Below are 21,454 nucleotides of genomic sequence, written 5' to 3'. Positions count from 1 at the left end.
TGACCATTTTAGGTTATACTTCTGGCTGTGACAAAACTATTTAACATAGATTTTATGAAATTACCCCAGTTATTAAAAATCATTTTCTGCCAGCACCGGTTTGGCTCAGTGGATAGAGTGTCGGCCTGCGGACTGAAGGGTCCCGGGTTAGATTCCGGTCAAGGGCATGTACCTTGGCTGCGGGCACATCCCCAGTGGTGGGTGTGCAGGAGGCAGCTGATCGATGTTTCTCTCTCATCGATGTTTCTAACTCTCTATTCCTCTCCCTTCCTCCCTGTAAAAAATCAATAAAATATATTTTTAAAAAAATCATTTTCTAAATCTTGGAAATTCTTCAGTTCCCTCCCAGCATTTAGATAACTTTCTATCTTTTGAGCAAATACTAATTTTTATCATTTATGCATTCTGCTGATTCTTGAGTACTTGAGCCTTCTCCTTGACAGACTTGGCCTCAAGGACAGCTTTTTTATGCATCCTTTTTTCCCCTGTTCCAAGATCTCCACTTCCCTTTGGAGATATCTCTAAATATAGGATGTTCCCCCCAAAATGAATGCACACACTTTGAATAATTATAAAGGCAGCGTTTATTAAAATATATTTCCTTTTCAAAATTGAGCTATCAGCTGTTAAAGTGTATATACATTTTTGGGAGGGACACCCTATATATTTCCTTTACCTGCTATTTATTGCTTAGTTCTATAAAGTGCTTGAGTTTCATCCTGAAGATCAAGAAGCATACTATGGATGTGAGTGCCATGGCCAGACACGTGACCTACTTGTCAAACAGTGCAGTTACAAATGAACTGAGTTAAATTCTAGTGAATGGCAACATCATTATTGAATCACCTTTTCTCTCAGTCGGTTTATACTACAGAAATGTGTTGCTTTTTGTTTTTGAGAGGGCATCAGTTGGACCTCATAACTAGAGGTTTTTTAAAAGTGTGAAGTAGAAATAAGCAATGGCATTCATTGTATATAGCAATTGATGCAACAGACTGGGAATGAAGGAGAAATTTTTTTTGTTTTGTTATTTAAAAATTTTGTTTTTATTTATTCATTTTATCACTAATTTTTAATCCTCACCTGAAGACATGCTTTTACTGATTTTGGAGAGAAAGGAAGGGGAGAGAGAGAGAAACATCAATCAGATGCCTCCTATTCACGCCCCGACTAGGAATGGAACCTACAGCCTAGGCATGTGCTCTGACTAGGAATCAAACCCTTCACCTTTTGGTGTACAAGGTGATGTTCCAACCAACTGAGCCACACTAGCCAAGGCAAAAAAGTAAGTCTTTGTTGATTTGAGAGGGAGAGAGGGAGAGAGAGAAACATTGATGTGAGAGAAATTTGAGAGAGAAACATCGATCGGTTGACCATACTGAACCTGCAACCTGGGCATATGCCTTGACAGGGAATCTAACTGATCCACATGGGCCAGGAAAAAAATTTTTTGTTAGCTAGAAATTTCTTAAAGTGGTGAGACATCATTATTGTTGCTAAATATTTAATATTTTTAAAAGACAAATCATTTTAAAGTGAAAAGCAAGAATGATGACAAAGAAAAGGGGCAAGAGATTGAGAGAATGATTTAAGAATAATTGTGGGTACTTAAGAAAGAGGGCCTCCTTCCTCCCATGTGATCTCCCTTTGGTGAAAATGGCAAACAAAAGCCAGCAAATAGGGAAGGAAGCCGGAAATCCTAGTTAGTGACTGTCAGATTAGAATATTTAAGTCATGAAAATGCATGCTTCTGTTACATTTTAATGCTTTCCCTCCCCCCAACTTGTTTTTGCTCCCCTTTAAATTGCTTTGAAAAGTTATGATTTTTCATCTCTATTTCCTAGTAAAGATTCAATTAAATAAAATTTGGAAGGCGTATATTATAATGTGATTGTGCAAAACCAGGTAAATTTTTGAATTTTGTGATTTGGGGGAAACCATTCCAGAATTTATTTCATTACTTCCTATGCCAATATTGCCTCACTCCTCAGCCAGGACCCTTTTCCTCCTCTAGGTTGAAAACTGAAAAAAAACTTAGCTTCAAATAACAAAACTAAGATAAAAATAAGGAATCTTGTCTGGTCTTTGTATCTCCTCTATTCCTTGTAGTTTTTTTACTTCTTGGCTGAAAATATGTTAGAGAACCTTGTTGAAATAAAATCTCATTTTGTGATTATATTCAGAAAGCAGTTTCTGGGATTAGGAAGGGAAATTATCTCCAGCACAGCAGTTGTAGGATTTTTTCCGGAGATAAATTGCTTTTCATAAATACTCTAAATTTTCAGTCATAATGCCCTTGGTCTTTGCATTTATTTACTTTTATTTAGTTGTATTTATTTTTTGTACTATGTTGTAGTTCCAGAAAGTGCTAAAAAATCATCATGTATTTAAAACAAACAGATAAACCAGAAAAATCCCCTTGTCCTGAGGCTGTGTGAAGAAAAATAAAGCTCTCATTTTCCCAGTACCCAATCATCAGCTTGAGCTGGCCTCTCAGGAACACAATTTATTGAAGCAATTTATCCTGGCTAAATGCGATATAAATCTGTGTACACCTACGTACATGCAGGCTCTCTTCCATTACAGCAATAATGCCGCAGCACCAGTTTCTTCATAGTTAGACCCTGTTCCTGTCACACTGAAAGGTGACTAAGAAGCCCTCTCTATTTTATGGGCACCCCACAATTTTAAACACCGATTGGTTGTGGAATTACTGATCAGACTACCAGAAATACTGTTTTCCAACCCCAGAGTGAGTCTTCGAGAGTTGAAGAAGCATTGTTACCTAGCTACCCTCTGAGTTTTAAGCATGGTATTCTGATGACCAGATCTAGTCTAGCACTTTCATATTTTATTTTAACGCAGGCCTGACTGAGGTTAACCTGACATTTTGGGTTGTCTCAAAGGTAAAAATGTGAAATTTGGTTATAATTCTGAAGGCATATTCAAATTTTAGTTCTTTCTCTTTCACCTTCTTTTGTTCATATTCCTTCATATATCTTTCTCTCTTATAGAAGGATGTTTGAAAATGTCCTTTAAGAGTTTATCCTATAAAGACTGTTTTTATATCCCCCTTTTTTTCCCCCCACCCTTTCAAAGTACGTTTTATCTATTTTTTGTATTTCTAATTTTATTCCTAGGAGAGATATGAAAAATTTCCCCAGCACATTCATAGTGGAATTATTGTTCTTTGACAGATAATTTCTATCAGCATTGCAAGAGTTAGCTTCAATAATTAAAAAACAACAACAATATAAACCCTGTTAAATTCTTTAGAGAAATAGAGAGGATGGATGGTGATGCCTTTTAGTGCCATTTCTTTATCCCCTGCAGCAGCACACATCTGTTGGCTGCAACCGATCAGCCCAAGAACTCTGACCGAGAGCAGCACAAACAGCCGGAACATATTCACCCAGTAAACCCCCAAAGAGTCGACATTTGTTTTATTGCTGCTTTTAAAAACCTAGCCATAAATAGAATCAGAGGGGGAAGGGCACCGATATTTCTCCATTTGCCACAGACTATTGGTGGGGGGAGAAGGAGGCTCCCAGTGGGGAAGAAGGTTTTTATTTTTATTTTTTATTAATGAAAATTATTTCCCGTGTAGCCCAATAGGATGGGTGCTTTGTTTTCTTTGGCAATAATCTGGGATAAACGGCCCTTGCCAACCGTCTCCTAGTTTATACACCAGGGAGCCAGATTATAGCCCTGTAAAATGGAGCACCCCTCCTATAATCCCTTAATTAATTAAATGACAAATTTTGGTCTTCTCTAGTTCAGAAATATGGCTTCCGCATCGAGCGTTCAGTGGATTTATTGACATAGGGAACTGCACTGGTTGTAATTCAGCATACTGGAGAAGTGTATTATATACTGTAGCAGAAAGAGGGAAAATCCAGCAAAAGGTTTGAAATTCCTTGACTATTTAGGTCTAAATTTTTCTAATTAAAAGTTTCAATTGAGGCACAGTAAGTAGATCATATGCCACCTGTCTAATGTGTCGCCCCAAAGTAGCCTGTGTTTACAGCTTTGATAGATGGCATTCTTGGAACACCTGTTTCTAGGGTTGATATTTTTGAAGCACTTTTTTTTAAAACTCCAGCATATTTAACATAACTTTTCCCCCTACCTCCTCCTCCTCAGCTCCGCTCTGCTTCATGAAATATGGGAGACGACAGACCGTTTGTGTGCAATGCCCCGGGCTGTGGACAGGTACGTTTACAATATACTTTATTGTGAATGTCTCGTTGTGAATCAAAGTGGCTGTTTTATCACTAAGGCAAAGAGTTTAAAGCCGGTATTTTACGTGATCACTGGAGGTAATCAGATCAGAGGATTTGCAGTGTGTAAATCCAAGTTATGAGGAAGTGTAGGCACTCTACTGTAATGAAATCTGCCTTTCTCTCTTTCATATTGTTATTCTACTGGTGTTTGTTTTCCAACACGGTGTTGAGGAGTACACATTGCTCTCTCTCCTTTCTAAACCTATCTATCTAAATACAAAGCCAAGTTTTGAAATATCTTCTCCTCAACGTTCATGGATATGAAAGTCAGCTTAATATATTTGGATAGGCAGCTGAGAACGCACCCATTCATTGTTAACCCCAATTTGCCAGAGTCTATTTGGATTTTTTAAATACGAAAAAAAGTTTCTTTTGACTGTTGATTCAGAAAATTATTGTTAACTGCTGTGGCAGATATCTAAGAAAGACAAATCCAACATAGAACCTGAGATTGCATAGCAATATATAAGCTGCAAGACTTCTCAGCATTTTCCCTGCTGCCATGTTATTGTTTGTGGATGTGTATATCATGTGTCAGATATTTTTCATCATATACTTTTTTAATAAAGTAATTTTTTGAAACTGCCTTTTCCCCCCCATTTTGTACTTTCTTGGTTCTTCATCTTATACCTTCCCCTATTTCTGTGTTCCACAAAGGATGAATAAAGGAATACAAAGAAAGTTTTCTCTGTCTTCATGAATTGATTTTATGGATCCTGAAGGGTTGAATTTCTGTTCAGTTAGAAATATGTCATGTGACTGTCCAGTGACACTTACTGGTGGTGTGTGAGATTGCAGACTAGTTCTATTAAACATTGTAAATACTTAGACAAAAAGAAGAGAGAGTTACGTTCCAGAGATTCCTAAGAATTAGAATTTGAGAGGTGGATGAGATGGGGATGGTGACAAGGAATAGGCAGAGGATGATTTCAAATTCCAGTAAATGCTGAAATTTTCAGAAAAGACTGAAAATGCATTGTATTCTGAAGTATTTAGCATTGTAGGGTGTATTTCCTTCCTTGTCAAAGTTTTCAGCTTTATTCTTGACTGCATGTTTTCTCCATGTGGTTTATACTTTTTTTTTTTATACAATAGAGGCCACTTGGGAATATAGAGTAAATTTGTTTCACTTTTCAGACATCTGTATTGAAGTACATATCTGAACCTGATTCCTCCAAAATTTTGTGTGAATTTATTGATAAAAGTATTTAATTTGATTCCCATAATTGATACCTGGTATCTTTTCCACTTTTCTTCTTTACTTTAAAAACCTGCATTTTTGGTGAAAATATATATTTTTCTCATACTTACATTTATTTTTCTTCACTTATTATTTAAGCCACTCTACACCTATAATCTCTCTTATATGTAGTGTGCCTAAAACCACCCAGACAAGGACTTAAAGAAATAAAAATGGATGATAAAAATAAAGGAATACATGGGAAAAGCATCTCTTAAGCTCTCTGAGGATGAGAGATCTGAATACTGTTTCTTCAAGCTGTCTCATCAGAAAAGAGTAGTTTTCACTGAAATTTGAGAGCCGGGAGAAGGATTTTTTGTTTGTTTTTTTGTGGGGTTGTATTTTTGTTGTTGTTTTTCATTTCGGACTAGAGGTAGGAAATCAGTAGGTACTTTTCACTTTGGTTTCTTATATTGTGGAGTTGTTTACCATAAGCCTTTTTTCTTCCCCTACTTCTCCTTTCCATTTCTGAATTGTTCGTTGGTATTTTGGTTGTTAGGATTAATGATAAACTCTGGCGTAAGTCTTGAAGACTTTCTCCCCTCAGTGGTGCAGAACTTCGGGAGACTGCTGCCTTCTTTTGGAAGTTGTTTTTTCATAGAAAAAGGATAGAAAGCTGCAACTTAAGGCTTTGAAGGTAGCCAGATTTTTTTTACCTTCTTGCATACTAAAACTTTATGGTCAGGTGAAATTGTAGATCTTATATTTTAGTCTTCTTCCAAGTTTTTCCCAATATCTGGTAACAAATACCAGTAACTCTAGAGTGGGATCCCTGCAAGATTGGCTGTTATATGAAATAGTGAAAATCTAGCAGAGAAGATAAATTTGGTACAGTGAACTACCCTTGACCTGTCATCCAACTTCCTTATATACCTTGAAAATGGTTTTATTCTGGAGACACCTGGAGGCCTTTAAGCTATTTATAGATCTCTGTCATTGATTCAAATTCTTTATTCCAGAAATAGTAAAATAATAAAAAGGCTAAGTCCCAGGAAGGATAATAAGGACCATGATAATTTTTGTTAGGGATGGTTTAGAACTTAATGCTATAGAAGTCTCAAAAACCAGTGGCTTTTACCAGACTCTAACTGGTGGTTCTCAACCTTCAGGGGTGGGCAAACGTTTTGACTCGAGGGCCACAATGGGTTCTTAAACTGGACCGGAGGGCCGGAACAAAAGCATGGATGGAGTGTTTGTGTGAACTAATATAAATTCAAAGTAAACATCATTACGTAAAAGGGTACGGTCTTTTTTTTTTTTTTTAGTTTTATTCATTTCAAAGGGGCCGGATCAGGCCCGCGGGCCGTAGTTTGCCCACGCTGTGCCTTTTTAATACAGTTCCTCATGTTGTGACCCAACCATAAAATTATTTTCGTTGCTACTTCATAACTCTAATGTTGCTACTGTTATGAATCGTAATGTAAATATCTGATATGCAGGATGGTCTTAGGCAATCCCTGTGAAAGGGTCGTTCCACCTCCAAAGGGGTCGCGACCCACAGGTTGAGAACCGCTTAGAGGAAGAAAGAATGAAAGCAAATTATAATTCAAGAGACTGATCCTTAAAAACCAACCAACAAACAAAAACTATAGGAATTTTGCATTATTTTAATATCTGTTGCCTGCCCAGGCTTTACCCCAGGTACCCCCAAACTCAGAAAACATCTTACACTTTAATATTAAGTTAGGAAGGTGAAAGGAAAATTCACCTAAAATAGACTAGTGGATTATACTCTCCACCATATAATCAAAACCACCAGGCTTTCAATGGATACATAAACATGTTTTGGTTGCTAGGTCTTTAATGGCTGTTATTTTTGGATTCTGTTCATGATCCACTTCCCAACAGTAAGTCTGATGTGACACAGCTGAGTTCTAAATATGCTGCCTGTACTTTTTTTTAGAGATGGCTGCTAAAGGTTGTGTTCTCTGCATTCTTATCTGAAAAGACAGGTGATACGGCTTTTCTCTGTTGAGACTCTCTTTCTCTTGAGCCTCATCACCTTCATGAAGAGGAATTCAGGGAAAGCAATATTCCTACTAATACCTCTCTGTGGAATGTGGCAGCAGAGGTAGTTAACAGAGCTGCCTCCAGAGAATGGGTTAGTGTTGCTAAGGCAGTCGTGCCCCAGATTCCCTGTGACAAAGGGCCGGTTAAATTTGAGTTGTATGGGTTTTTGATGTGATGGTTAAAAGATAGCATATACAGGGTGGGGCAAAAGTAGATTTATAGTTGTTTGTATAGAAAATAATACAATAATAAATTATAATACAAGAATAACCTCTGTGTTTTACATATCACAACTATAAACCTACTTTTGCCAACCTTTTATTTTAAAAACATTGTGACTATAAAATGGCTTTGCCTGTGAGTGTTAAATAATAGAAATATAGTTGGTGGCTGAATCCAGCAAATCTTGTGATTTTTTTTAATGCTTTAGGAGGCACTTTTACTTGAAGGTGGATTATAAAGTAGGAAAAATTACTATGTATTGGTCAGAAATCTTGAATTAGAGATATTATTTCATGAGGATGCAATTAGATAACATACCTTTTGGATGCATTTTGCACAGTTTTTATTTTCAATAGTCAACCAATTCCGTATTTCTATACCTCCTCTCAAGCATAGATAGATACTGTATTACAGCACAAATTATTCATATTTAAGTAGTCTTTCTGGTTATCGTAATCAAGTCACTGAGCAGAAGCTGGTCATATAAGCTTATTACTTAAAATGTCTATTTCCTTAAAAACAGGAACACATTTCCTATGAAGAGATACTGCTTAACGGATAGTATCATCCTATTATTAGTCGTTGAGAAAGGTTTCTGTAATAACTACTCTGTATCAATGCTGTCCTTTTAAGGAAAAATCTTTTGATTGTTTCTCTGTCCAGTGTGACCTTAGGGGCTGTTACTCTTTTTTTTTTTTCCCTTCTGAGGATATCTACTACTAGAGCTTTTCTTCTCCCAGAGGACATTTAGGTACAAGTTGGGGTTCTGTTCATACCTTTCTGAGACATGAAATGTAACTTGCTCATGGAACTCCTGTTTTTCCTTTCTAAGGCCAAGAATAGCAGTAGAGCCCTAGTTGTGGTGGGATTGAGGGCAGTTTCTTGTACCTCCTTATCTTGTCATATAGTAGGAATAATGTTTATGATGTAGTCCTGGTTTCACTTGGCATTTAACCAACCTCCAATGCTGTTTATTGCTTCGTATCCTCTGCCTCCATGAACATTATCCCTTAAATCTCTATTGCCTTGTAATATATGAGGCAACAAATAGTTTCTATGATTGGTTAAATGCTGGCATGCTACAAAGGTATATGTTTTACTGCCTGTATAACACAGATCTGTAGAGATTATTCCTATTATCCCAGCCTTCCCATTAAATGGGCCATACAGATACTATGGGACTCTGGATTTTTAATTCTATCCCTTTGGCAATTTTCCCTATTAACTGGCATTAGCACAAAAGAAAAACAAGGAAGAATGGGTTGGTGCTGATTACTGAATTTTTTTATATCAAGGGAGCATCGTGAATTGGAGAATAACAAGGGAAGAAATGGCTCTGGTAGGTGAATGCCATTTATGGGGGTATATGCTATCTTTACATGCTTCAACAGGTGAGGGCAGTTTCAGGCAAACAAATAGCCTTTCTTCCTCACCCTCTGCCAAGAGTTTAAAAAAATTCAGATTTTTATTTAATAATTCATATTTCATTCAATAATTCATCCAGTTCCCATCTGGTAAGAGTGCCTGCATGCTGTCAGGCAGCTGAAAATACACTGCATTATGCACAATTAGGCCAAATGCTAACCTTGTTTTTTGTAATAATATGTTGATTTTGCAATAGCTTTCAGTTCACTCTGAAAATGCTGCAGTTTTATGTAACCTTGTGATGGAAGTAGACCACTGTTATGCATTGTGTTGATAAAATTGGGACTGGGGTAAAAAGAAGTGTAGAGGTTTTACAAACTAGGAATTAAATCCAAGTTTTTAAACGTCAGATCTGGCGCTCTTGACACTTATTTTTAGAAACATTTAGGTGATTATTTTAGTTTTCCATGTTATATTTTTTATTATATTACTAAAAGCATAGTAGATTAAAAGTATTCTTGTTCCAATCTGACTCAAAAAAAGCTGTATAAACCTAATTGGAGCTGTACCCAAAAAATTAAGGTAAACTTTTTTCATTTATTCACTTATTTTTCTTGGATATGACTTAATATTTGGAATGAGAGCCCAGAAACTGTTTTCAGAGCATTGCTGTTAGGAAAAAAAATCCTGTATGTTTATATCTCAGTTCTTCCTAAATTAGGAGAGGGATGCTTTCCGACTCCCTTTTTTTACAAACTGCCAAGTTTATAAAGTGCCTTCTGGATCTGAGATCCTGTCCTTTATTAATTCTCATTTGCCACCCCTGAAAAACCACATATGGTTAGGTTGTTGACTTACAAGATATTGTCATTATTGTATAAAATTCTTCATTCTTTTATCAAATACTCTTCCAGCTAATGTGGCAGATAGAATAACAGCCAGTGTGCTCCCACTCTCTGGTTAGTGTTTCTTTAATGCAGATTGACTTGCTCAGCAGTTGCATTTTGTCTGAAGCCCTTGTTAGGGCCTGCTCTGTATGTGGATTCATAACACATCTGTGTGTACATCTACAGTGCTGTATAAATAATAATAAGTAATCACCAGATGGCCTATAACTGCTCCTCTGGACCCACTGGGTCTCTTGAAGCTGTTAGGAAAGTCTTCTGGCGTTTTGCTGGGGAAAACTTGTCATAGATTTATTTCAAAAAAAAATTCAAACATACAACTGGTGTTTAGGACCAGATATTGCTGTCTGTGTTGTAAATATTTAACAGGCTTTGTACAATGACAAGTAAAAGCGCCATTACTAACCACACACAGTGGCTGTGGAGCTCTTCTTCCCTCCCGGCCATTTAGAAAGGAAACGGAACGCCGATAAATTGTGCATTATGAATTAAGGTGCAAGAGCTGCTCTGTGGAAGCTCTTTCATAGGAGAAGAAAGAGAGCTTACACATTCTGCTCAGAGGATGTAACTGGGCAAATTTAAGCTTTTTAACCATATGCCAGTGATTTAAAACACGATGCCCCTTTTAAATTAGACTTTTTAATATAAGAAAAGCCCCTTGAGCTGGAGTTTGGTCAGAGCCTGGTTTTTATCTTAATTGAGTCTTTACAACCAAATCATAAAACCCTTTGAAAGGGTTACAGTTGTGTTAGTAAACACTTAGCTAAATTTTTAGACTTGGTTATATCTAAAAATTTCACGTATATTGTTTGCCAATATTGCTTATAAAGCAAAACATCTTTATTTTGTCCTCTTTTTATTCATTTTTTTGTTAAAAGGGTTCTATATTTGGGGGTTTTGGGGGGGAAAATTTTTTATTCTGGTTTTCAGCTTATACTTTTCTGTGTTATATTTTGCTATTACTAACCCTTTTGCTCCAGTACCTATTCCAGGGTACTTGGTCACTGTAGTAATGCATGTTTTTAAAAATCAAAATAGAGGTGATTACTTTTAAATTTTAGTGTTTTTAAATCTTTGTTTATCATGACAAAAAGGTTTTAAACAGAAATTGGATATCTTAGGTTTCTAGCCTCGTTTCCTTTTGTTTTTTTGAGGGCTGAATCTATTTAACCACAGAGGAACTGTCCTATAAATCATAGCACATGGCTGTTACTTTTGAGTTAGGATGTGTAGAAAGCTTTTCTCTTTCAAAAGCTCATCTTGAAGAAATGACATAAAAATTGTGAGGGATAAATGCTGTTGTTAATAGATTGTTGTAGATAGGTTTCACTTTTTAAATTTTCTCTAACAAAATTATCAAGTTAAGTATAGGGTTTCAAAAAAGAAAGAATTACAGAGAAAAGATGGAAGTGTTGGGGTTTATCTCTTTGTAATAGTGCTTTCATGTTTTTACTTTGAAATTTCTCTGTGCAGTGAACTGCGTAAGATTATGCTTTGGTAAGAATCTGAACTGTTTGCAATTGTCGTGTGAAGTACATAGAGAATGAGGACGACTTTGTGAAATTAGCCATTCCCAGTCTGGCACACTCTGTGCCCTGTGTGGCTCCTGATTCTGCTGGTAGATTGAAGAGCTGAACCAACTTCTGCTCTAAAGACTAAAATTGCCAGCTATCATTCCAGCATTTAAATCTTGTAGCTCACATAGATGATGTCAGATTTTGAGCAAACATAGTTCTGTCTTTCGATCCCAGGTGGAATTTGCAATTCCCTAGGCTGGAAAGAAAAAGTTCTCCCTTTTTGCCTTTGAAAAACTGGAGTAGCTCTGCAGGGAAAGTCTGCAGAATAAATCTGCAGCCTTGCCGTGTCCTTTGAGTCATTGTAGAACGCTTGAGTGCTCTGTTTGGCATTCAGCAGATTGGCTGTCAGAACCAGAGCTCTGCTTATCAAAGACATGTCTCTGGAAGAACCATTTATGTTATTCCAGAGAGAATCATCCTGTGGCAAAAGGGATGCCCCCCTTTCTTCCCAAGGGTCTAATCTTCTTTTGATACTGGGCAATTATCCCTTGATTTTCCTGAAAAAAATACTTCAGTCTACCATAAAGATTGGCACCAGCACAGGTTGCAGACTTGGTTACAATGACAAACTGATTTCTTGGCCACAGGGAGGGGCATCAGGGTGACACTCATAATTATAATTGAGGCTTAGTGGTGATTTTTCTGCTGAGCATCTCAGTGCCTCTTCTAAGTTTGGTTTCTCTTTCTCTAAGGAAGATGACATTTGCTTTAGTTTTTGCACACCAGTCACTATAAAAATGCTGTGAGAATTGTCTCCCCGCCCCCCTCACTTCCTCAAGCCTCTTTCCTTGTCTTTAGTTACTGTCTTCTTCAGTTTGTGATCAAATGCTATAATCTAATTTTTTACTTTTTGCCTTCCTCTTACACAGCTTGCCTTGGCTTGTATTAGCTGCTATTGTACCTGGTAGGGATTATTCACCAGAATTTCCTCTAACTTAAAAAAAATAATAGATTCTTTTTAAGATTAATTTTATATTTACAAGAAAAAAAAGAGTGGGAAGTAAATACTACAGAGTTCCCATATATCCCTATCACTCCACTCCCCCTACAACCAAATAGTTGGTGTTTTTTTTTTTTAATATATTTTATTGATATTTTACAGAGAGGAAGGGAAAGAGATAGAGAGTTAGAAACATCGATGAGAGAGAAACATCGTTCAGCTGCCTCCTGCACATCTACTGGGGATGTGCCCACAACCCAGGTACATGCTCTTGACCGGAATCGAACCTGGGACCTTTCAGTCCACAGGCCGACGCTCTATCCACTGAGCCAAACCGGTTTCGGCCACCAAATCGTTTTTTTACTGTGATACATTTGTTACAACTGATGAGCCAGTATTGATACATTATTATTAACTAAAGTTTACATTAGGGTTCACTGTTTGTATTGTGCATTCTGTGGGTTTGGGCAAATGTATAATAGCATGTATCCATTATTACAGTATGGTACAGAATGGCTTAAGAATTCTTATCTTTTTTCTCCCTCTCCCCAGCCCCTAGTAACTCTTGATCTTTTTGCTATCTTTATAGTTGGTCATGCAGTCCTCTAATTTTTTAAAGTTTTAAGCAGATAATCATGTGATTGAGAATAGCTGGAGAAAGAGGGAGAAAAAAATTAGACATGTGAGATCACAGCTCCACAGTCAGTCCCTCTAAAAGTCCAAGAATCTATCCAGAGATGGCCACCCTTTCTATCTCTCTGATGTTAAAAGATTTGGCTTGCCTAGTGACAGTTCTTCTGGTCCTAGGTATTCAAAGGACAGGATGAACACTTAATTGGCTGTATTTGGGGTGTCAAGGTATTAGGGCTGGCAAGGTATTAGGGAAAAGCAAGCGGAGGTAGAGCCCTTTTCATTTGTTAAGGCAGCCTTATATGTGATTGAAAAAAATCAGTGCAATTTGAAAGTAAACAGGAAAGATTCCCTATCCAGAAATAAACCCTTTTCTTTCTTCTTCTTTTTTTTTTGCTTACATTTATTTTACACTAGTGTCTCAGTGCATGGATTCGTGCATATTAAAAGGAAATTAATTAGAAGGTGGCTGGCAGGCCGGACAGGCCCTGGAAGCAACCTCCTGGGGTCTCTCCACAGCGGGCCACACCTGGGGCAGTGCTGTGGCTTGAAGGGCATCTGTAGAGTGAGCAGAGTCCCTCTGGAAAGTGGGGTCCCTCTGCCTGGCCTGTGGGGATCGGCCGCTACCAGTAGGAGCGTCTGCCCCCTGGTGGTCATTGTGGTGTCATAGCTACCAGTCGGACTGTCGCTTAGCATTTTATATATAAACTAGAGGCCCGGTGCACTCGGGGTGGGGAGGAGGGGTCCCTCAGCCCGGCCTGTGCCCTCTCGCAGTCTGGGACCCCTCAGGGGATGGCCACCTGCTGGCTTAGGCCCACTCCCCGGGTGATTGGGCCTAAGATGGCAATCAGACATCCCTCTGGCAGCCTGGCAGCCCTTGGGGGATGTCCACTTGCCAGCGGGGAGCAGGCCTAAACTGCAGTCGGACATCCTTTGCGCTGCTGAGGAGGCAGGAGAGGCTCCCACCACCACCGCTGTACTGGCAGCCATCAGCCTGGCTTGTGGCTGAGCAGAGCTCCTCCCATGTGAGAGCGCCCTGACCACCAGAGGGCAGCTCCTGCATTGAACGTCTACCCCCTGGTGGTCAGTGTGTGTCATAGTGACCAGTCATTCCCAGTCCTTCTGCTATTAGGGTCAGTTTGCATATTACCCTTTTACTATATAGGATAGAGGCTTGGTGCATGGGTGGGGGCCGGCTGGTTTGCCTTGAAGGGTGTCCCGGATCAGGGTGGGGGTCCCGCTGGGGTGCCTGGCCAGCCTGGATGAGGGACTGATGGCTGTTTGCAGCTGGTCACACCCCCTTCAGGGTGGGGGTCCCCACTGGGGTGCCTGTCCAGTCTGGGTGAGGGGCTGAGGGCCGTTTTCAGGCTGGCGGGTGACTGGAGCTGAGAGCCAGCTTTAGCTCTGAGGCTCGGCTCCAGCTCTGAGACCTTGGCTGCTGAAAGCAGGTATCTGGGTTTGTTTGGCTTCTATAATTGAAACACTGTTGCAGCTCCAGCTCTGAGGCTCGGCTGGCTGAAAGCAGGTTTCGGGGGTTTGTTTAGCTTCTGTAATTGTAACATTGTTTCTTAGAGTGCAGCTCAGAGGCCGGCAGCGGCAGGCGGGGAACCTTGGATTCCTCCATCACTGGAGCAAGCAAGCCTCCTGTTTGCTTCAGCTGCCTGGCCGCCGGCCGCCATCTTGGTTGGCAGTTAATTTGCATATTGCCCTGATTAGCCCATGGGAAGCGTGTCGGAGGTACAGTTAATTACCATATTTGTCTATTATTATATAGGACTAGAGGCCTGTTACACGAAGAGATTCGTGCAATAGGCCTTCCTTTCCCCTGGCTGCTGGCACGGGTTTTCCTCCAGCACCCAGCACCCAGACCTTCGCTCTGGCCGGGCTCCCGCCGGATCCGGCCCCAGAGCCGTGAGGCTTTGCTGCTCTGCCAGCTTTCATTGCTCTGCCGGTCCGGAGGCCGTAAGGCTTCACTGCTCCGCCAGCCCCGGGGACAGGAGGCTTCCCTGCTCCGCTGGCCCCGGGCCGTCAGGCTTCACTCCACCACTTGGAGCCTACGTATGCAAATTAACTGCCATCTTTGTTAGATTAATTTGCATACTCTCCTGATTGGCTGGTTAGTGTAGTGAAGGTATGGTCAGTTTACATGTTTGTCTATTATTAGGTAAGATTTTAATTTTTTTATAAATCTTTGTCATTGAATAAATCCTTGTACTTCTACATTAAATAAAAGTTCATGTAAATTAATGTTATTTAGCCCTGGCTAGTTTTGCTCAGTTGATTGGGCATTGTCCTGTGCACCAGAAGGTCACCAGTTCGATTCCTGGTCAGGGCACATTCCCAGGTTGTGGGATTGATCCTCAGTGGGGGCTGTGCAGGAGGCAGCCGATCGATGTTGCTCTCTCACATCGATGATTCTCTCTCTCTCTCTCTCTCTCTCTCTCTCTCTCTCTCTCTCTCCCTTTCCCTTCCTCTTTCTCTAAAATCAATAAAAACTTTTTTTTTTAAAGTATGGGAGCTATAATTCACTCTTTAGTATAAATTAGTTTAACCACAGATGTAATATTGGCTACATAAAGTTTTCCTTTGGGGTTAGGAGATAATAGATGAGAACTGGCTTAGGTGGAATGGCCCCAAAGCAAAAGACACATGGCAACTTAAGAGAATGTTTTGGGCTATCTCAGCTTCCTTCTACTATAAGCTAGGTGAGAAGTATAAATCTTAAGAGCTTAAGAGCCCAAATAAACACTAGAAGCAACTTAATTCTCTTTGGACAGAAAGAGAGACATTTTCTCCTTTTCTTGCTCTGGAAAATTTAGATTGATAAAATATGGGGAAATGAGAGTGACCTGATTTCTCTAGTTTTAGGATTCAAGTTTCCTGTCTACTTAGAATTCAAACTACCTGGTATTGGGTATGGTCTCTTTTCATAGAGATATTGACTCTTTATCTACTAGATTTGGCTACATATGAGAATTTTCCAGTCTTGGCCTTAATACTAATATAATTTTCTTATTTATTGAATCTAACTGACTCTGAGGTAAGATGAACATTGGCCTAGGAAAGCTCTATACCATGATGTTCAAGATTAACATAATTAGTGCAGACCAACAGCTCATGTATACATACATACACATACAACTTAGAGGAAATGTTGTGTTTATATAAAGTGCAGGAAAATTATATTCCATCCAGGGATCATATGGGGGATATGAGAAAGAATAAATTACAAAGAAAATTGTTTAACTTTATCAATGTGATAACAATAACAACAGCAACAATAACAGAAGCTAACTGAGCTCTTATTCTGAACTGTGGAAAAGTGCTTTACTGGTATTGTTTAATCCTAGAAATTCATTGAGGGAGGATAAAATATTATCCCAATTTTGCAGATGAGAGCCGAAACCGGTTTGGCTCAGTGGATAGAGCGTCGGCCTGCGGACTGAGGGGTCCCGGGTTCGATTCCGGTCAAGGGCATGTACCTGGGTTGCGGGCACATCCCCAGTAGGAGATGTGCAGGAGGCAGCTGATTGATGTTTCCAACTCTCTATCTCTCTCCCTTCCTCTCTGTAAAAAATCAATAAAAAATATATTTAAAAAAAAAAATTTTGCAGATGAGAAAAGAGGCTCAGGTTAAATGACTTGTACAAGGTCACATAATATTTTGTGATGGAACTGCAGTGCAAACCCAGACAGACTAGTTTCAACTGCTTTCTTATTCTCCATATACACGTAAATATATATATCTAGTATAGAAAAATATGGATAATAGTGGTTTTTTGGTAAATGGGACAAATGCAGTTAGTTAAGATTTGGCTTGCTGCTGATAGAAACCTATAGTTTGCTGCTGATCTAGGCCTGAATGCCATACCAGAGAGAGCTGGATTGACTGCTGAGCTCTGCCTGTACAAAAAGATAAGAATTCTTAAAAGATCTCTCTGCAACTGCCTCAGCCTTAATCTATAATGTTGTTGTTTTTTATCTGCCTGGGAGTGCTACTGAAATGTGAGATGAACAACCATTGTTTTGCAGCAGGGATATGATTTTAAGATGGGAAAGAAAACTAATTCTTTTTAATCCTCACCCATTGATTTTTAGAGTGGAAGGGACGGAAGGAAGGAAGAGAGGCGGGTGGGGGGAGGGAGGGAGGGAGGGAGAGAGAGAGAGAGAGAGAGAAACATCTATGTGAGAGAGAGACATCAATAGTTTGCCTCCCACATGCATCTGGGACCTGGACTGGAGATCGAACCTGTGACCCAGGTACATGCCCTTGACTGGGAATCGAATCTGGAACCCTTCGATTTGTGGGCTGATACTCTAACCACTGAACCACATCAGCCAGGGCAAGGGCAAGGAAACTAATTTTTGGCCAACCAGAAATGTAGAAAACTGGAACCTAAAAATCAGAGTTTCAGCATCCTCCACTAATAGGCCCAAAGAAGCATTGTGGAGTCATCTTTGTGAATTCTAGACTGGGTCACTTCCTGATTCATATTCCCTTCTTCTCCATATTAGTTTTATGCCTGTAAGTTCCCAAATGCAAAGGATGGGATCTGGGTATCTTGCTTTGTGTAGTGCCATGTAGTAGTGCAGCTTTTGTTAGAGTGGCTGCTATACTAATTGGTAACAAGAGGAAATATGACTAAAGTGGAATTAGGGTGTGATTTGAAGTACTTTAACAGTGTGATGAGATGTATGTTTTACCCAGTGATTGCTAGCTTGTTTATTCGCTGATGTTCTTGACATATGATAGATACATGAAGGGTTTTACTTGTTGAATAATAAAATTATTCTCTACTCACATTTCATATCCTTCCCTTCTTTGACTTCATAGCACTGCCATATATCTGCTCTTTCCTTACAAACTGTGGTGTGCTAATGCAGTGGACATATAGTTTATTATTGGAAGTGAAAGTTTACAACTAAATAGATACATGAAAATATTTATATGAAATGACTTGTGATAAAAATATGTTGAAGAACACATAAAGGACCAAAAGAGATTGGAGTCTCATAGTTGATATTTATAGTAAAGGAATTCTTTCTTTGTTTTGTTTGAATGTCTTTATCTTCTACTGGAAAGTTGCGCATATATATATATTCCTTCTTGATTTTGATAATGATTCATTGTATAACTGTGGACTGTGTGAAACTAATTCTTCATTCAACTGCAGAAAATATCTGACTATTATCTTTTTTTTTTACCTCTGACGGTGAAGTCAAATTCTTGGCTTCAGAGCTGAGAATGCTTTTTTGGGCAAGGTCACAAACTACAAAAATAATGACTATAGGTATCCAAAGATCTCATTTGTTTATTTTACTGGATGCTTTGGACAGGCCAGTTAGTTGTATGTATGCATATACTTCTGTGTGTGTGTGTGTGTGTGTGTGTGTGTGTGTGTGTGTGTGTGTGTGTCCCCTGACAAGAGTTCCTATAAAACTATAAATGCAAAGGGAAAAGGGATTCAAGGCAGCAACCTATCAAACATAGACTACAAACTTGGCTCCTATGAGGTTATTGGACAGACAGTGACAGCTCAATAGGATGGATTATTTTTTTTATTTTTTGGTTAATCCTCACCCCAGGATATTTTTTCATTGATTTTTAAGGAGAGTGGAAGAGAGAGGGAAAGACAGAGAGAAACATCAATGTGAGAGAAACACATCGTTTGGTTGCCTCCTGCACAAGCCCTGGCCAGGGCCCGGGGAGGAGCCTGCAACCAAGGTACATGCCTTTGACCTGAATTGAACCCGGGACCCTTTGGTCCACAGGCCAACACTCTATCCACTGAGCCAAACCGGCTAGGGCTGGATGATTTTTTTTTAAAGGTCTCTGTTTTGTGGGGGTTTTTTAAAATATATTTTTATTGGTTTCAGAGAGGAAGGGAGAAGGAGAGAGAGAGAGAGAGAGAGAGAGAGAGAGAGAGAGAGAGAGAGAATCATAGATCACTGCCTCCTGCACACACCCCCTGCCCCATTGACCGGAATTGAACCTGGAACCCAGGTTCCAGGCCAATGTTCTATCCACTGAGTCAAACCGGCTAGTGCTTAAGGTCTATTTTTTAATACTAAGCCTCAGTTACCTCCGTTTTGTGTCTCTGTTATCAAGCTTGATGACCCTCTCCCCCCACAAAAAACCCTTTAACAGGCATCAGTTATATTTGAATCAAGTGAAAAGAGTTGCTGAAATAGTTTTAAAGATCTCAGTTGTGTTGTTTAGGTGGAGTTAGCTGTATAATATCAGAATGGGCAGATAGTATTAGACATCTGTCACTTCTCTGAGCATCACTTTTTTACACAGTGGTAATCTGTGTGCATTCATTTTTTCACTGTATTGTGTTTATAACTTCAGACATTTTAGTTCAGTTCCAAGGTAGTTCTTAGGACTAAGGAAGAGACTATAGTCCACTTAGGCTGAATTGGGAGGGGACAATAAAAGTGGTTACTCTAAAATGTTCTAGGGCCTAGGTTCTAAATATGTGTTTATAAGGCACTATATTAGATTTTTTTTTAATTTAGCGATTCCCTCTTAAGTCTTTCCTTTTCTTCTAAGTTTTATGCATAGGTAATTGCAAAAGTGGAAAGGGGAGACTTTATTTCAGCATTCTTGTACTTTATATGCATTTGAAACTACAGCCAGATAGGGCCTTAGGAAGCTTTTACTTTCAGTCATTCACATGGGACGAGAGAGAGAGAGAGAGAGAGGGAGAGAGAGAGAGAGAAAGAGAGAGAGAAGAGGGGGAGAGGAGAGAGGGGAGAGGGGAGAGGAGAGAGGGGAGAGGGGAGAGGAGAGGAGAGAGAGAATGAATGTGCATCTTTAGCATCTCTTGGTAGAGCAGTGGTTAAAGGTTCGAACATATTGTACCTTGTTGGCTATTCCCTAGTCCTATGGGAGGCATTTTGCTCCTCCACAGACAGTAATCAGCTTGTCAGAGTCGAATGGCTTTTTGTTTTTTCTTTATCTAGAAAAATGCAGTGGGCTAAGCCTTTCTGGGAAGCAATTTCTTCCTTACCGCATGAACAGAAGGTCATGGATGCTGTCTCAGAAACAAAGGGGAAATGGTGATAGAAAAATCAGCAGCTGGGGCATAATTGGATTGGAGTCTGTCAAAGAGACAGACAATTCTTGCTTGGAAGCTGGACTTCCTGCTATGCTGTGCTTTTCTGTCTTAACATCCTATATAATAAAGAGGTGATATGCAAATTGACCATCACATCCCCACACAAGATGGCTGCCGCCCGCGGTCAAAAAATGGCTGCCTCCATTTGGCCACAAGATGGCCAGCAGGGGAGGGCAGTTGTGGGCGACCAGGCCTGCAGGGTAGGGCAGTAGTGGGCGATCGGGCCTGCAAGGGAGGACAGTTGGGGGCGACCAGGCCGGCAAGGGAAGGCAGTTAGGGGTAACCAGGCCTGCAGGGGAGGGCAGTTGGGGGCGACCAGGCTGGCAGGGGAGGGCAGTTGGGGGTGACCATGCCTGCAGGGGAGGGCCATTGGGGATGATCAGGCCGGCAGGGGATGGCAGTTGGGGGCGACCTGGCCAGCAGGGAGGGCAGTTGGGGGCGATCGGGCCAGCAGGGGATGGCAGTTGGGGGCGATCGGGCCAGCAGGGAGGGCAGTTGGGGGCGATCGGGCCGGCAGGGAGGGCAGTTGGGGGCGATCGGGCCTGCAGAGGAGGGCAGTTGGGGGCGATTGGGCCAGCAGGGGAGCAGTTAGGCGTTGATCAGGCTGGCAGGGGAGTGGTTAGGGGGTGATCAGGCTGGCAGGCAGAAGCGTTGGGGCAATCAGGTAGGCAGGCAGGAGAGCGGTTGGGAGCCAGCAGTCCCGGATTGTGAGAGGGATGTCAAACTGCCGGTTTAGGCCTGATCCCTGTGGGGCCCCAGATTGGAGAGGGTGCAGGCTGGGCTGAGGGACAAACCCCCCCCCCCACACACACACACACAGTACACGAATTTCGTGCACCGGGCCTCTAGTTAGATTAATAAGCAGTGAGTACTCTACTTCAGGCTTAATTTTTCAGACTCTTTTTTCTGAGCACTCTATGAACATAAACATACAAGTTATTTATTTTTACTTAGTGGTTTTCAATTTTTTAAGAGTATGTTTTTAGAGCTATTTTAGATTCACAGCAAAATTGAAGGGGAAGTACAGATTCCCCATATACACATTCCTTTCTCCCACACATAACATAGCCTCCCCCATTATCAACATCCCCCACCAGAGTGGTATTTGTGTTACAGCCAATGAACCTGCACTTATAGGTACATCACAATCACCCAGAGTCC

At 40.2% G+C, this 21,454-nt stretch overlaps 1 protein-coding gene across 10 annotated transcripts in view; it reads left to right on the top strand.

Annotated features, from left to right (window-relative positions):
• ATF7 (activating transcription factor 7) overlaps nucleotides 1-21,454 on the top strand; it is a 114,758-nt gene that overhangs the window by 18,614 nt on the left and 74,690 nt on the right. For 9 of the 10 annotated variants that reach the window (XM_059683053.1, XM_059683050.1, XM_059683048.1 and 6 more), the window contains exon 2: nucleotides 4,144-4,212. The exons of the other annotated variant lie outside the window; for it this stretch is intronic. In XM_059683053.1, the coding sequence (XP_059539036.1) occupies nucleotides 4,158-4,212 (55 nt within the window). In that variant the 5' untranslated portion in view covers nucleotides 4,144-4,157. The remainder of the gene's footprint in view (nucleotides 1-4,143; nucleotides 4,213-21,454) is intronic. 10 annotated transcript variants of the gene reach the window in all.

The sequence above is a fragment of the Myotis daubentonii genome, chromosome 2, assembly GCF_963259705.1.
Source record: "Myotis daubentonii chromosome 2, mMyoDau2.1, whole genome shotgun sequence".
NCBI lineage: Eukaryota > Metazoa > Chordata > Mammalia > Chiroptera > Vespertilionidae > Myotis > Myotis daubentonii.
Note: the sequence above shows the minus strand (reverse complement) of the source record. Positions and strands in the feature narration are given on the sequence as shown.